This window comes from Carassius gibelio, chromosome B2, assembly GCF_023724105.1.
Source record: "Carassius gibelio isolate Cgi1373 ecotype wild population from Czech Republic chromosome B2, carGib1.2-hapl.c, whole genome shotgun sequence".
NCBI lineage: Eukaryota > Metazoa > Chordata > Actinopteri > Cypriniformes > Cyprinidae > Carassius > Carassius gibelio.
The window spans coordinates 3,912,765-3,927,875 of NC_068397.1; the positions used below are offsets into that span (position 1 = coordinate 3,912,765).

At 35.5% G+C, this 15,111-nt stretch overlaps 2 protein-coding genes across 8 annotated transcripts in view; both read left to right on the forward strand.

Moving 5' to 3' along the window:
* The first annotated feature begins 1,842 nt into the window (after nucleotides 1-1,842).
* ro60 (Ro60, Y RNA binding protein) lies at nucleotides 1,843-11,517 on the forward strand. Of its 4 annotated transcripts, none has more exons than XM_052548442.1 (9): nucleotides 1,845-2,164; nucleotides 4,467-5,053; nucleotides 6,158-6,378; nucleotides 6,539-6,685; nucleotides 6,867-7,004; nucleotides 7,084-7,200; nucleotides 8,334-8,450; nucleotides 8,629-8,772; nucleotides 10,043-11,517. In XM_052548442.1, the coding sequence occupies exons 2-9, from the start codon at nucleotides 4,486-4,488 to the stop codon at nucleotides 10,193-10,195; spliced, it is 1,605 nt and encodes a 534-aa protein (XP_052404402.1). In that variant the 5' UTR covers nucleotides 1,845-2,164; nucleotides 4,467-4,485; the 3' UTR covers nucleotides 10,196-11,517. The 4 variants fall into 4 exon arrangements, with proteins under 4 accessions (XP_052404404.1, XP_052404402.1, XP_052404403.1 ...); XM_052548443.1 differs by lacking the exon at nucleotides 1,845-2,164 and adding an exon at nucleotides 2,193-2,315; XM_052548444.1 differs by lacking the exon at nucleotides 8,629-8,772 and having other exon boundaries at nucleotides 1,843-2,164.
* Nucleotides 11,518-12,284: 767 nt separating this feature from the next.
* Nucleotides 12,285-15,111, forward strand: part of LOC127950968 (parafibromin) — a 150,304-nt gene continuing 147,477 nt past the window's right edge. For 2 of the 4 annotated variants that reach the window (XM_052548447.1, XM_052548446.1), the window contains exons 1-3: nucleotides 12,289-12,458; nucleotides 14,693-14,798; nucleotides 15,008-15,077. In XM_052548447.1, coding sequence (XP_052404407.1) covers nucleotides 12,328-12,458; nucleotides 14,693-14,798; nucleotides 15,008-15,077 — 307 coding nt within the window. In that variant the 5' untranslated portion in view covers nucleotides 12,289-12,327. Of the gene's footprint in view, nucleotides 12,459-14,692; nucleotides 14,799-15,007; nucleotides 15,078-15,111 lie in introns of all 4 variants that reach the window. The other 2 variants (XM_052548449.1, XM_052548448.1) reach the window with 2 other exon arrangements.

The following is a 15,111-nucleotide window of genomic DNA, read 5'->3' on the forward strand; positions in this document are numbered from 1 at the left end:
ACAAGATCTTGAACGGGGATTTGTATAGCATGTTTCGAAAGAAGTCAGTGTAATGCCAAAATAAATGTAAATCAGTTTAGGCTAAGGCTTAAACAGAGCCTGTATACATATTTAATGTCTGAACTTCTTACAGTAATATGGTGTCACGTGAGGAGTGTTCCTTAACTCAACGCGGTAGCAACTAACCAATCAGAATCGTTTGTGGTTCCATGCATTGTGTTTCGTGTTTTACTTGCGCTTTTTGAGCGGATTTCCATATTTGTGTGTGTCAGGGTCGAGGCTCTGATACGTGTGGATTTCGACGGTGACCCTCGAGTCGTAATTCGACAAGGAATTAAAAATGTTCCGAGTTTCAAATGTAAGAATCCTACTACGCTGCGGTCTTGGTCATGAATATTAATTAGGGTACGTGAGTGGACACTCAAGGAAGGTTACTAAGCAACGTCAGTCCAACCTAATTAATATTCACGACTCACGAGTGTAGTCCCTCGTGTGTAGTCCAGTTTTTGACATTTTACCAGGACTATTATTAATTAGAATTAGCCCCTCTACTAATTTTAGCTCGTTGGCTGTCTTTATTTGGATTACTAGTGGATTATTTTATGATTTGCCTGCATTCATTTAAGTATCTGCTATGTCTATGTAAGCAGACTTACACACAGCACTGGAAAGCAGCGATATAAAATGCGATGGTCACTTAATTAATTATAGTATAAAATAATGACCGCAGTTTTATAACAAAGTTTGCTTAGTCTGCTTAGTTTTTAATGGAAATACACAGAAAAGCTGCAGGATAGCGCCCTCTATCGTAGACAAGACCCACTCGAAGCAGGCGCTTTTGAATTAATTTTAATTAAATTAATAAAAAAATGAATTAAATTTAATTACAATTTTCTTAATTTTAACTTCAGTAAACTGACATGTCCTTCACATTGCGCAGTACTCGTTTCTTGCATTGACATTAAAAATTAACTTGATAGTGCAAACATTTTGCTTTTGCTTTTTAATTAGTATAATCATTACCGTTATTTTACCAGAAAAAAAATCACACAAAAAAGAGAGTCTAACAAATAACATCCATCCATGACACAATAACAGACCAAATTAAATAAATAATAAGAAACGGAATCTATAACTAAATCAGTCAAAACATTTACAGCCAGATGTTTTCTGTCTCTATATAATTTAAAATCACTTCAAAAACATCTAATTAGACCAGCTCTCTAAATTTCAACATTTAATAAAATGTTAGGCTACAAATAAAAGGTATTATGAAACATAAAAAAATTTAAACAATACAATTTAATCATTGTGCATTGAAGAAAACTCTATGTTGTAACATGAAAGTCTCTAAGATAATCAGATTCAGTAGAGATCCAGTATCTTATGTTTTGTGTTTAAACATCTGAATCTGTTTTTTCCCCCCAGTAAATCATTACTGTGTCATATGTACACCTATTTAAACACATGTTGGAAAATTATTATTATCATATCAATTTATATATATATATATATATATATATATATATATATATATATATATATATATATATATATATATATATATATATATATATATATACTTTTATTTATTTATTTTGTATATTTAATAGAAAATTACCATCTACTGTAAAGATAAAATACTTTCAGAAAACTGGATTTCGTTCACTTCAAATCAGTCAAAATACTGTGTCAGCGTAACTACGGTGTTTTCTCTGTTTTCGTGTAGTACAGCCTACAATTTATATATGTATTTGTGTGTGCCTATATTTATGTATTTCCTTTCCTATGGCTGGATGCAGGCAAAGTCCTTCTGGGTTGGGACGGTTTTTTTAGGGTCTTGTCTCAAACCCTAGTGAGCTGCCTACCTAGACAGTGTTTTAGAGAGCATTAAATGGCACGTTCAGAGTCAGAAGAGCGTACACATGATATCTCATGATGCTATTAACTTGGAAAGTTCAAATCCTTACTAAAACAAAGTTTCGGAGCTGGTTCCAGTGCTCTCCAGTGATGTCTATCTAGGAGTGTCATTAGGATTTGAGACGCGGCCTTCGTGTTGAGCTCATTCAGGAATCTTCCGTTCTCTTCTTCCCCAAGTCGGATTTTTTAGGGAGGAGCTGTGACTCTCGGCAAGATCTAGAGATTCGTCTGAGGACAAGAGCAGGTAGAGAGCTTTTTGGATTTATCAAAAGTGTTCCAGCCGCATTTTGATCTTCTTCTTCACGCGACGGGAGAGTTTAGTGATGTGTGTTAGCATCAGGCTAGCCGAGCTCCGTCTACCCCTCCCTGCTTCATCATGTGTGTGTGATTTAAAGGTTGTGTTCTCGATGGTGTTGTTCTGTGATGTAGTATGGGTGTGAAGGAGCAGTTCAGTGTAAATTTTATGGGCTGGATGCATGTATTTTGAGGAGGTTTTTTTTGCTCTGGCTAACCGGCTAACAGGATTAAAAGCGCTATTGATCTGAGCCTCATAAAGCTGACAGAACAAAACAAACTGATGCGCTCAGACTGGCAGGCTCTAAACAGCCGAGTCATATAAATACTGGTTTATTTAACTGTTAAAAGCTACAGTGAAGTATACTTAGAGTTGTATTACAGCAAGTTGCACTAAAAAGTCGTGTCATTATTATAATATCACTTAGCATGTATTATCAATTCAAGACTGAACAAGTACACGCTTGATTGTATGTTATAACTTACCTAAACTATAACACATGAAGCCCTTAAGGTAGATATTTATTTATTTTAAAAGTTTATATTTAAAGATATATATATATATATATATATATATATATATATATATATATATATATATATATATATATATATATATATAAAGATAAATATAAAGATTTATATTTATATTTATTTTACATATTATTTTTTTATTTTAAGTGATAATACAAATTAATATATTAGTTTATATGAATATACATGTTTTATATATTATATTTAATACTTATCGTGTGTGTGTGTGTGTGTGTGTGTGTGTGTGTGTTTATAAAACTGCACATATCTAAGTAAATATAGTATGTATAAATCATAAGTTCTGAATATATAAATATTAAATGTACATTTTAAAGATATCTTTACATCTTTATTTAATGTGTTTATAGTTTATATTTAATATTTCTTTATTATATATTGTATAATTGTATATAATTGTATTAAATATAATATTGTATTAAACTATACATATCTAAGTAAATATTTAAAGATAGATATCTGTTATATATCTATATATAATTGTATGTTTTATTTGTTAATTTATTTGTCATACATAAACATACAATAGCAGTACATATTTATTTTTATACTTATTATTAGGGGTGTAACGGTTCACAAAATTCACGGTTCGGTTCGATACGATACACTGATGTCACGGTTCGGTTCGGTTCGGTTCGATACGTTTTAGATACAGCAAAATGTAAAAACATCTCAACTTTTCAGAATGCCGCAAGCGCACCGCGGGTCATGTGACAAGAACCAACCAATCAGCTTCATCCTTTCCCGTAACAACGTTGAGAGCTCAGCCAAGATGAAGGATCAGCTGATCATAGTTGTATATGGATTGCAATTTTGAAATAAATTTAGTAGCAGAGCTACTGCAAGCGATTTTTAGAGCTGCAAATCCATTTATCCTTCGCTGAAATTTCCGCGTCTCATGGAGAGAGCACGTCATTGTTGCTTAGCAAAGACAGACGCCTCATGAGCGCTTCTGCCCGAGCGCTTTGGAAAGGAAACCACTCTCTTGCCATCACCATTATAGCTTAAAGGGAATCCAAAGTGCACCCAAACACCAGACCTGTTGGTTATTGGGGGATCTTCTCATTTCTAGTCTGTTAAACGCATTGGCTATTTTGCAACGAGCCTTCAGCGCGTACTGAGTGAGCGAGCGCCTGCTGAGTAGCCTAACATAAACATATAAGTTGGTGTTTTTTTCTTCTTCGGGGGTGTCAGGGGCGTTGCCTGTTACGTTGTTTGGGTTATTGGGCTACCTTGTTGAACGCATATCATTATATTTCTCTCTCTCTCTCTTTTTTTTTTTTTTTTTCAAATATAATTAAATACTCCAACGAACCGTTCGGTATACATAATGCGTACCGCGTACCGAACCGAAAGCGTCGTACCGAACGGTTCAATACGAATACGCGTATCGTTACACCCCTACTTATTATATATAATATAGTACTGTAAATAAATATACTTATTTATATTTAATATGTACGTCATGTGCGTATATAAATATACTAGATATCTATTTTATATGTATATTTATATTTTTAATAATGTATATGTGATCTTCAGTGTGTGTGTGTGTGTGTGTGTATGATGTTGTTAATGGTTGTGTATATTTAATGTGTAATAGTCTCGCAGCACAGAACAGAATGCATGCGTGTCTCCTCACAGTGTTGTTGTTGTCCAGTGCTCAGGGTGTAATGTTGAGTGCTGTGCTCTGTCTGCAGGACTGAAGGACGGTTAAATATGGATCCAGCATCTCCTCCAGAGCAGCTGTCAGTTGTTAATGAGCAGGCGCTGAACTCGTGGGGCAGATCGGAGAGCGCAGCTGTAAGTCTGCGCCGCTTCCTCTGCTATGGCTCTGAGACCGCCACCTACAGCACTAAAGAGTGTGCTCTGGGCGTAGAGAACGCCCTGGGCCTGATGCAGCTCATCGAGGGGACGCGGGGCGTCGAGGTGGTGGACGAGATCAGACGCTTCAATCTGGAGGGCCGTGCTGTCCGTCCCAACCCCAGCCTCTTCGCTCTGGCTGTGTGCTCGCAGCACGCCGACTGCAGGACCAGGCAGGCCTCCATACGGGCACTGAAGGACCTGTGTCGGACGCCTGCGCAGCTCTTCACGTTTGTACAGTATAAGAAAGAGCTGAGACAGGGCTCTGGGATGTGGGGCCGGGCTCTGCGGAGGGCCGTGGCGGACTGGTACAACAGCCAGGACGGGATGAGCCTGGCACGGACCGTGACCAAGTGCAAGCACAGAGCGGGCTGGTCCCACCAGGACCTCCTCAGACTGTCCCACATGAAGCCGACCGATGACGGTGAGTGTGAGCTGGGAATGGTGACCCGCCATAGACTTGTGTTCGGTATTGAAATAACCTGTGTATTAACTTTTGTAATGACTAATAAATGATTTGGAATGCCATAACGCAAATAGAATACATATGTAAATAGAAGAATTATCAAAAAAGAAAAATTACTATAAAAATAAAAAAAAATAGATACTTTCAAATATATATATATATATATATATATATATATATATATATATATATATATATATATATATATATATATATATATATATATATATTTGAAAGTTCAGATGCAAAACCCTCACAATGCTTTCTGAAATGTTCTTCTAAAGTGAGCACTTTTATCAGGCTCCTGTATTAATGTTCAGTTATTTCACTTTAATTGTGTAGAAAGGACATATACATATACATATATATATATATATATATATATATATATATATATATATATATATATATATATATATATATATATAAAATACATGTAAATACAATGCATTCATTTTCAGCATATCATGTAATTAAAAAAAATAAAAATACATTTTGAGCCCTCTTGTTCTTTAGTGTTATGCAAAAGAAAAAAAAACACAGTATTTTAATTATGAATAAAGAAATGATAAAAATGCATTGGGTAATCAGATGAAAAACGCTCTTATTGATATGAATCATCAAAAGTATATATTGTATATTATATTGTATATATTGTTAAATTGTAATGACACTTTTTGTAACATCAAATCACTTCAATATGCCACAATAAATAAATTATAAATGTAAATAATGGAGTTATCAAAATAATGATTTAGAAGTGTATATTAATAATATTAATAATTGCTAATTTTATAATAATATGTATAAGTGGATATTAATTCTAAAAATGCAATGCAATGTGATTGCATTAAAACATTTGAATAACTTCTGAGCTCTCTTATTAATATTTATTGTTAAAATGATCTCGCCAAAGAATATTGTTTGCAAGTATTATGCAAAATAAATACATAACTGTAATCAGTTTAAACTACAAGCTTTATCGGCTTTTATTTTGAAAAGTTCATCCGTGTGTCAGAAGTCACATGACGAAAGCTGAGCATGTGTTCTTGTTCTTTCCAGCCGTTGCAGTGGTTTGCAAATACATCACGAAAGGCTGGAAAGGGGTTCAGGAAGCGTACGCTGATCGAGAGAACTCCGAGGAAGTGCAGAAGGTGTTTGTGTATCTGGAGGCAGTGGAGAAAGCCAAGCGCTGCACTGATGAACAGGAGCTGATTCATCTGATCGAGGAGCAGCGGCTGGAGAAAGAGCAGATCCTGAGCAGCCACCTCCGGTCCAAAGAGGTCTGAACCAATAACATCTTCAGGAGGAGTGTAAATGCTGTTATATACCGCTGTGGTAATGAAAGTAGAGTGAAGTATTGCTTCTCCATTCCTAGAACCCGAAAGCATTTCTTGATTTTGTGTTAGTGTGATGATAGTTTACTTATTCATCCTTTTTTAGGTGTGGAAAGCATTGCTGAAAGAGATGCCCATTGCTGTTTTATTGAAGCATTTGGGGAAGCTGACAGCAAACAAGGTTCTGGCAGCAGGAAGTGCAGATGTTGCAGCTGTTTGTGAGAGGATTCAGGATGAGAGCGCTCTGAGAAAGGTCAGCCTTTTAACACAGTGGTAGCATCCAGTTTTATTTCCATTACGTGTTATTAGTTTTAGAAATCGTAATACATGACTCTCATTGCATTAGAAAACAAATGTTGTCATCAAACGATTGACACGAGAGCTTTTATCAGGAAATCTAAAAACAGATTGAAATGATTTTTGACTTTTGACAGGCCAAGACACACCCCTTTAACATTCTTGTGGCGTCTGAAAACTATAAGAGAGGTCACGGGAAGCGCAGCAAACTGAGATGGGATCCGGACAGAGACATTGTTCAAGCCCTGGACTGTGCCTTCAGCAGAAGTATTTCAGTGAGTGCCGTCGTGAAATAAGTTTCCGTCGACTACAGAAGTTGTTGTGGTGTTAAGCTGCGTCTCTTTGTGTCTCCAGACTGTGGAGGCCACAGGAAAGCGGTTTCTGGTGGCGGTGGATGTGAGCTCTTCTCTGAGCAGCGTGACTCACGGCAGCTCCATCAGCTCGGTGGCAGCGGCGGCAGCCATGTGTTTGGTAACACTTACTCCAGTACTGTTACACAACACCATGAAGTCTCTGAAGACACTGAGGTCATATTTGAAGCTAGTATTTTGTGTGTGGGTGTCGGGGTGCGCCCTCCTCGTATTTCACATTCCATTCCTGTCCTGATGGGACGCTCTGGTCCTGTAAACATGGATGGATGGCCTCTCCAGCGCACTGCTCTCATATACCACTCATTCTTTAAGAATAGTGAAATTGTGATTATAACTAACCAAGAATGTGCAAACCCCGTGAGATCAAGACTTCTGGTTAGCTTTAATGCTGTCTGCTTGCTAGTTCATGTCTGGAAGTAGCTGATACACACCTCTGACCCCGTTATTATTTTTTAAATGGAAGAACATTTAATCAAAACATAAACAGAAATCTGAATAAAGTTTGCATATTTTAGTTTGTTTGTTAAATATTGTATTAAAATTCTTTTATGATACAGTAAGAATTTTGAATAATGATTTTATTTAGTGGCCCAGCTTGAGGAAAATGTGGTCTATTTGCTGATGTTCAAAGTGAGATGAATTTCTGATCGTTTGTGATGTAAATCAATCAAGTCTTTATAGTAAATTAGTTGCATAAAATCCACATAAAAACCAGGTGGCTATCTATATCCCCCAGTAAAATAATGTTTATAATATGATATTTTAAAAATCCTTGTTTTATGAACATACTCAATAATTTTTATTGTGGGGGGAAAAAGTACTGAATAAATCAGTGCAATACAATGATGCACAAATAAATGTTTCTCAAAAACCCGATACATCATATTTGATACATTTAAAAAAACAATTTTTATTTTTTTAGTATGGCTAATCAAGTAACCCTACGTTGTTTTATTACTGAGAATATTACAAATAATATTCTAATATTTAGTTGATAAAAATCTGTAAAGATTTCACAGCTAACCACATTTAATTATTTGGTATAAAAGTGTAAAGTAGATGACAGAAGGCATGCAGCTGATTGGGTACAACAGGTTTTGATCATGTTGATAGTTTAGAGCCTTACTTATGTGTGTATTATTTGATTCTTCTAATACAATAGGCTTTATGGGGTTCAAATGTACAATCATTTCAGACTTCCTGTGTAGTTGATTGTCTTTATTTTAACGGCAGGTGATTGCTCAGACGGAGCCAGACGCACAGATTGTGGTTTTCTCTGAAGGAAGCGTTCGTCCCTGCGCTGTCTCTTCTGATATAACATTCATGCAGATAGCAGCACAGCTCATCCAGGTAACACGGCGCTTGTGCTGTAAAAATGTTTCTTGTGAAAATGTAGAGACATCTTGCTTGCTGTTAATGCCGCGAGACCACAACATAATAGCAGAATCTGAAGTGTATTCAAACAATAAAAGAATCGATCATCAATCCCCCTTAGTTTCCTAATAATTGATATGTGACCTCTCTCTAGACACCTGGTGGCAGCACAGACTGTGCCTTACCCATCACCTGGGCCTCAGAGAACGATAAAACTGTGGACGTCTTCATCATTTTCACTAATAATCAAACGTTCGGGAGGGAAAATCCAGCAGACACACTGAAGACTTACAGACAAGTGAGTGCACCCTGAAAGTGAAACCAGAAGTCATGTGACTTTTATTAGGTTAATCTTGTCAAAAATATGCTATACTGAAGACTCTCATGTTCACCGAGGCTGCATTTATTTGCATATATAAGAAATAAATATTTAAAATATTATTACAGTTCAGAATAACTGGTTTCTTTTTAAAATCTATTTAAAAATGTAATTTATTCCTGTGATGCACAGCTGTATTTTCAGCATCATTTCTCCAGTCTTCAGTGTCACATGATCTTCAGAAGTCTTTCTGAGATGCTGATTTGCTGATCAAGAAACGTTTAAAAAATCGAATCACACATTTTTCTGTAATTAATGGCAATTAATCGCATATTAATATCAGTGTTGGGCAAGTTACCGTATTTTTCGGACTACAAGTCGCACCTGAGTATAAGTCGCATCAGTCCAAAAATACGTCATGATGAGGAATAAACATATATAAGTCGCACTGGACTATAAGACGCATTTATTTAGAACCAAGAGAAAACATTACCATCTACAGCCACGAGAGGGCGCTCTATGTCTTCAGTGTAGACTACAGGAGCACTGAGCAGCATAGAGCGCCCTCTCACGGCTGGAGACGATAATGTTTTCTATTGGCTCATGTCTCTTAGTTAATTTCTCTCCGTATAAAATTTCTCATTACATACTGCATCAACAGCTTGAAAGATCAAAGACAATTTTTGAAATATCTCCAACAGGATTAATCTGAAAGAAGAAAGTCATATACACCTAGGATGACTTCAGGATGAGTTATTTATGGCTTCATTTTCATTTTTGGCTGAACTAACCCTTTAATCACAGTAACATGATACACCCAACACTGATTAATATATTATATTTATATTATCACAATTACAAATTGAATCTCCAAATTAATCAACATTAAGATGTTACATTTTAGGAATGTGTCTAATGGCATCTTTTATAGCCTATTATTAATGAATTATTGTTCATTATTATTATTTAATTATTATGAATAATCATCAATACCAGTACCAATACAGCTACTGATTTACTGATTTATCTACATTTGAAAAAATAAAACAGTATTTACTGGAAATAGTTCTTTTGTAACATACATTTTGTACCGTCACTTTCGAAAATGTTCTTAATAAAATAATAACATTTATTTCAAAATAAGGGTGGCTTATCATGTCATAATTCAACTAATTAAACATCAGTTGAAGATACTACTTCCAGCACAGTTTTCTTAATGTTGTGTCCTGTTTGTGTTTTCTTTCTTCAGAAAACTGGTTTGTTCTCCAAACTGATTGTGTGTGGATTGATTGCCAGCTCCCTGTCCGTGGCTGACCCTGAAGACCGCGGCATGCTGGACATCTGCGGCTTGGACTCGCAAGCAGTGGACGTCATCCGTAACTTCGCACTCGATGTCATTTAAACGCTGATTGTTTTGTAGCATGCAGAGAGTTTTCGAAAGGACAAGGAGACATGGATGCACCCCGCATCAACATGCAAAAAAAATGTATAAACATTCTAATTTGGAAATCATGTTTTTGCAGTTTGGAATAGAGGTCAAATCTAACTGAATATCCAGCAGGCTGGATTAGCTGCAGTGAAAATCACAGAGAGAAAATTCACGAAATAATCATTCAGTGTACTGTATGTTTTTAACCTGGTCCAGTGAAATAGAGCATAACTGAAGGACATGTTTGAGAAGTTCACGTGTGTCTCTGACCTTCATTGGAAGTAATGTACTATATTTTTAGAGGCCTGTGTCTCCACTCGTGTTATCATGAGATGCTATAAAATATCTCACATCAAGCTGAAAGTGCTCCATAGGTCTTCCACAAACATAAGAGAAATATTCAGCAAAATCCACTGAAATGGAAGTTCTCTGAAACCCATGTAATGTTTTAATGTTGAAATACCTCAAGTGTTCTGTTGTCCAGTAACTTGATATTTGATATACGATCACAAATTACCATTTATTATGATTCAAGAGAGGCGTGACACTCAAGTCTGTTAAAGATTAACCTGAATGTTTAGCAGTTTGCTCTTTGGCACACTTTTGATGAACTAAAAAATAACATTTCAAAAAGAAGAGGGGAACGGATTGAATTTTAGTGATTGTTAAAGGATCTTGCTTCTAGATTCATTTTATATGTGTAGAAAGTTACTCTTTTGCATATTCTTTAGCTTTTTTGTGCCTCTTAGTGTCAAATCGAGGTTGTATACATTAGCTAACGCTGCTAGGATGAGGATTACGCTAGAAAATGTAGGCACAAACTAACAAACACTAAACTTCTGTAGACAATTACTACCTGTTTCTTTTGAGATACGATTCTGAATGTACCTATTTGTGTAATATTACAGATAATTTATGGGATAATATAAATTGCAAATAATGAAAGGCTGTGCTCTCATAGATGTTACATTACAAATTGGGATACAAATTGAAATTTATTTGCCATGTTTTTATTGAATTTGTTTCCATAGTTAACACAATAGCGAGTTACCAAAGTTTATTTTAATTTTTTATATATGTTGCTCAATACATTTGTTTCATAAGATGACCTCATAAGGTTTATTAACACTATTAAAATAATAAAATAGTCTTTGAAGCCAAAATTGCTGTTAAAATGTATACTACACATGATATTTCCCCTTCCCAACTGGGTTCTGTCAAAAAAAAAAAAAAAAAAATTATATATTGTGAATAACACATTAATTATCAATTAATAAAGAGCCTTTTGAGAGTGATTTCTTTGTGATGCTTGTCAATTATGTATTCTATTCACAACAAGTCTGTGATGCAAAATGTGAATTTCACCCTACTATTATTATTAATATTGAATTTATTATAAGTGTTAATAGTGTGTGTGTGTGTGTGTGTGTGTGTGTGTGTGTGTGTGTGTGTGTGTGTGTGTGTGTGTGTGTGTGTGTGTGTGTGTGTATATATATATATATATATATATATATATATATATATATATATATATATTTACATACATTTTTTATTTTTTTATTTATTTGAAAATAGGGAATATTTGAATATAAGAATAAAATAATTAGGCACTTATTTAGAAAACAATAATCAAATAAATACAGGTGATACAATTAATTTTTTTAAGTTAAAAAGACATTTAAAACTATTTTGTCTAATAGAATATTAATTACAATTATTTTTTCATATATATATATATATATATATATATATATATATATATATATATATATATATATATATATATATATATATATATATAAACATAAATACATATAATATATCTGTATGTTATAGCTCTGTAACAGTGGCACCTGAGGCTGTTCTGTTTAGCTGCCCCAGATTTGCCTGAGCTGTGCATTCGACTCTTAAATACTTTTTAACACTTTACTTTTATCCTCTTTACTTAATCTGCTTATATTTTCTCAATTGCTGTTGAAGCTCAACAAAAACGATAGTAAAAAAAAAAACAAAAAAACATTTGATTTCATTAATTTAAGATAGGCGGTGTTCGAGGCGAGCCCCAGTGCTGAGAAGTTGCTGGGTCTTAAAGAGGAGGCGCGATCATGGCGGACGTGTTGAGTGTTCTTCGCCAGTACAACATCCAGAAGAAGGAGATCGTTGCAAAAGGGGATGAAGTTATTTTCGGAGAATTCTCCTGGCCTAAAAATGTTAAGACTAACTATGTGATCTGGGGGTAAGTGTGCGCTCAGCTCCGCGTGTTGTTTTGATTGGAGCAGCTTTAGCTGCTAATGCGCTCTTGATGCTAAACTCGTGTTGTGTTCAACTGCTCTCGAGCAGTTCATGAAGAGCTCTGTGTCTGGAAGACACTGTGGACATGTGTAGAGACACCTGGAGTTTGTAACTAATCTGTTGTCTGTAGTATAAACCCACTGAGCTGTTTGCACAGAGACCGCACCGATGCTGCTCGCGCAACATCTTCTCGTTTGTCACTGTTGAATAATCATCATCTGCTCTTGAGAGTTTAAAACCCTGTCTGCAAACACTTGTACCACAAAGTAGATCTTCAGAGTATGCATACTATACTTTTAAGTACACTGGAGTAACATGTAAATAGTACTCATATGTTAATCATAAAGTGCTGTACCATGGAACCACAACAATGCCTTTTTATTGGCTTGCAGGTTCAGTTAGTTATTCATTTGTTTTGCAATTAATCAGAATTATAATTATTTATCTAAAATATGTTTTTTACGTGCAACTTTGCATCGAAATTATGCTGGGCTGATTAAATTCAGAATAAACTTTTAAACATTGTTGTTTCATGGAACCACAACAATACTTTTTGTGTGTTTGCAAGGTGCTAAAACTGTTCTGCAAATCATGTTTTCTTTTGAAGCCATCTGATGTCATATTATTTATGTTTCATATTTAAGGTTTATGCAAGGTTGCTCTGTTTTTATAATGCATTTTAATGAAATGTATCGTTTTAAAAGGGGCCGAAATTATTGGCTTGCTGGTTCACTTAGTTATTCATTTGTTTTGCAATTAGTCAGTGTGTGTGTACAGTCGTGGCCAAAAGTTTTGAGAATTACATAAATATTAGTTGTCAAAAAGTTTGCTGCTAAACTGCTTTTAGATCTTTGTTTCAGTTTTTTCTGTGATGTACTGAAATATAATTACAAGCACTTCATACGTTTCAAAGGCTTTTATCGACAATTACATGACATTTATGCAAAGAGTCAGTATTTGCAGTGTTGGCCCTTCTTTTTCAGGACCTCTGCAATTCGACTGGGCATGCTCTCAATCAACTTCTGGGCCAAATCCTGACTGAGAGCAACCCGTTCTTTCATAATCACTTCTTGGAGTTTGTCAGAATTAGTGGGTTTTTGTTTGTCCACCTGCCTCGAGGATTGACCACAAGTTCTCAATGGGATTAAGATCTGGGGAGTTTCCAGGCCATGCACCAAAATATCAACATTCTGGTCCCCGAGCGACTTAGTTATCACTTTTGCCTTATGGCACGGTGCTCCATCGTGCTGGAAAATGCATTGTTCTTCACCAAACTGTTGTTGGATTGTTGGAAGAAGTTGCTGTTGGAGGGTGTTTTGGTACCATTCTTTATTCATGTCTGTGTTTTTGGGCAGAATTGTGAGTGAGCACACTCCCTTGGATGGGAAGCAACCCCACACATGAATGGTGTCAGGATGCTTTACTGTTGGCATGACACAGGACTGATGGTAGCACTCACTTTTTCTTCTCCGGACAAGCCTTTTTCCAGATGCCCCAAACAATCGGAAAGGGGCTTCATCTGAGAATATGACTTTGCCCTAGTCCTCAGCAGTCCATTCACTATACTTTCTGCAGAAGATCAATCTGTCCCTGATGTTTTGTTTTGCAGGTCACCATGGTTAACAATGGAAGAACAATGATTTCAAGCATCACCCTCCTTTTAACATGTCAAGTCTGCCATTCTAACCCAATCAGCCTGACATAATGATCTCCAGCCTTGTGCTCGTCTACATTCTCACCTGAGTTAACAAGACGATTACTGAAATGATCTCAGCAGGTCCTTTAATGACAGCAATGAAATGCAGTGGAAAGGTTTTTTTGGGATTAAGTTAATTTTCATGGAAAAGAAGGACTATGCAATTCATCTGATCACTCTTCATAACATTCTGGAGTATATGCAAATTGCTATTATAAAAACTTAAGCAGCAACTTTTCCAATTTCCAATTTTTTTTGGCCACGACTGAATAGATGTGTGTGTTTATATATATATATATATATATATATAATATAATTTTTTTTTTTTTTCATTTATTATAAATGTGTTGGACATACAGTAGGGTTTTTATTTTTTACATGCAACTTGGCATATAAATTACGCTGGGATGATAAATTCAGAATAAACTTTTAAACATTGTTTTTATTATTATTTTCTAACATGCAATTTAATGTAATTACAGAACTGGGAAAGAGGGACAGCCTAAAGAGTACTACACCCTTGACTCGATTCTTTTCCTGCTCAACAATGTGCATCTTCCTCACCCGTCGTATGTGCGCAGAGCCGCGGTAAGCACAACATTCAAGTCCATTTAAACCCTCCCTCTCCCACAATTCAGTAGTCTGCTTAATGCAACATCTTTTTATTTTCAGCTTTTAATTAAAGCTTAGTTTACTGTCTTTAAACAGGAAATATCCTTATCTTTATGGTTTTCTCTTACGATGTAGATTGTGTACACAGGTGTTTGGAAAGTAAAAGCCTGTTTTTGTGATTGCAGACAGAGAACATCCCTGTCGTAAGACGACCCGACAGAAAAGACCTGCTCTCCTATCTCAATGGAGAAAGCTGTAAGTGTGATAGGGAATCACAGACATTGCAGTG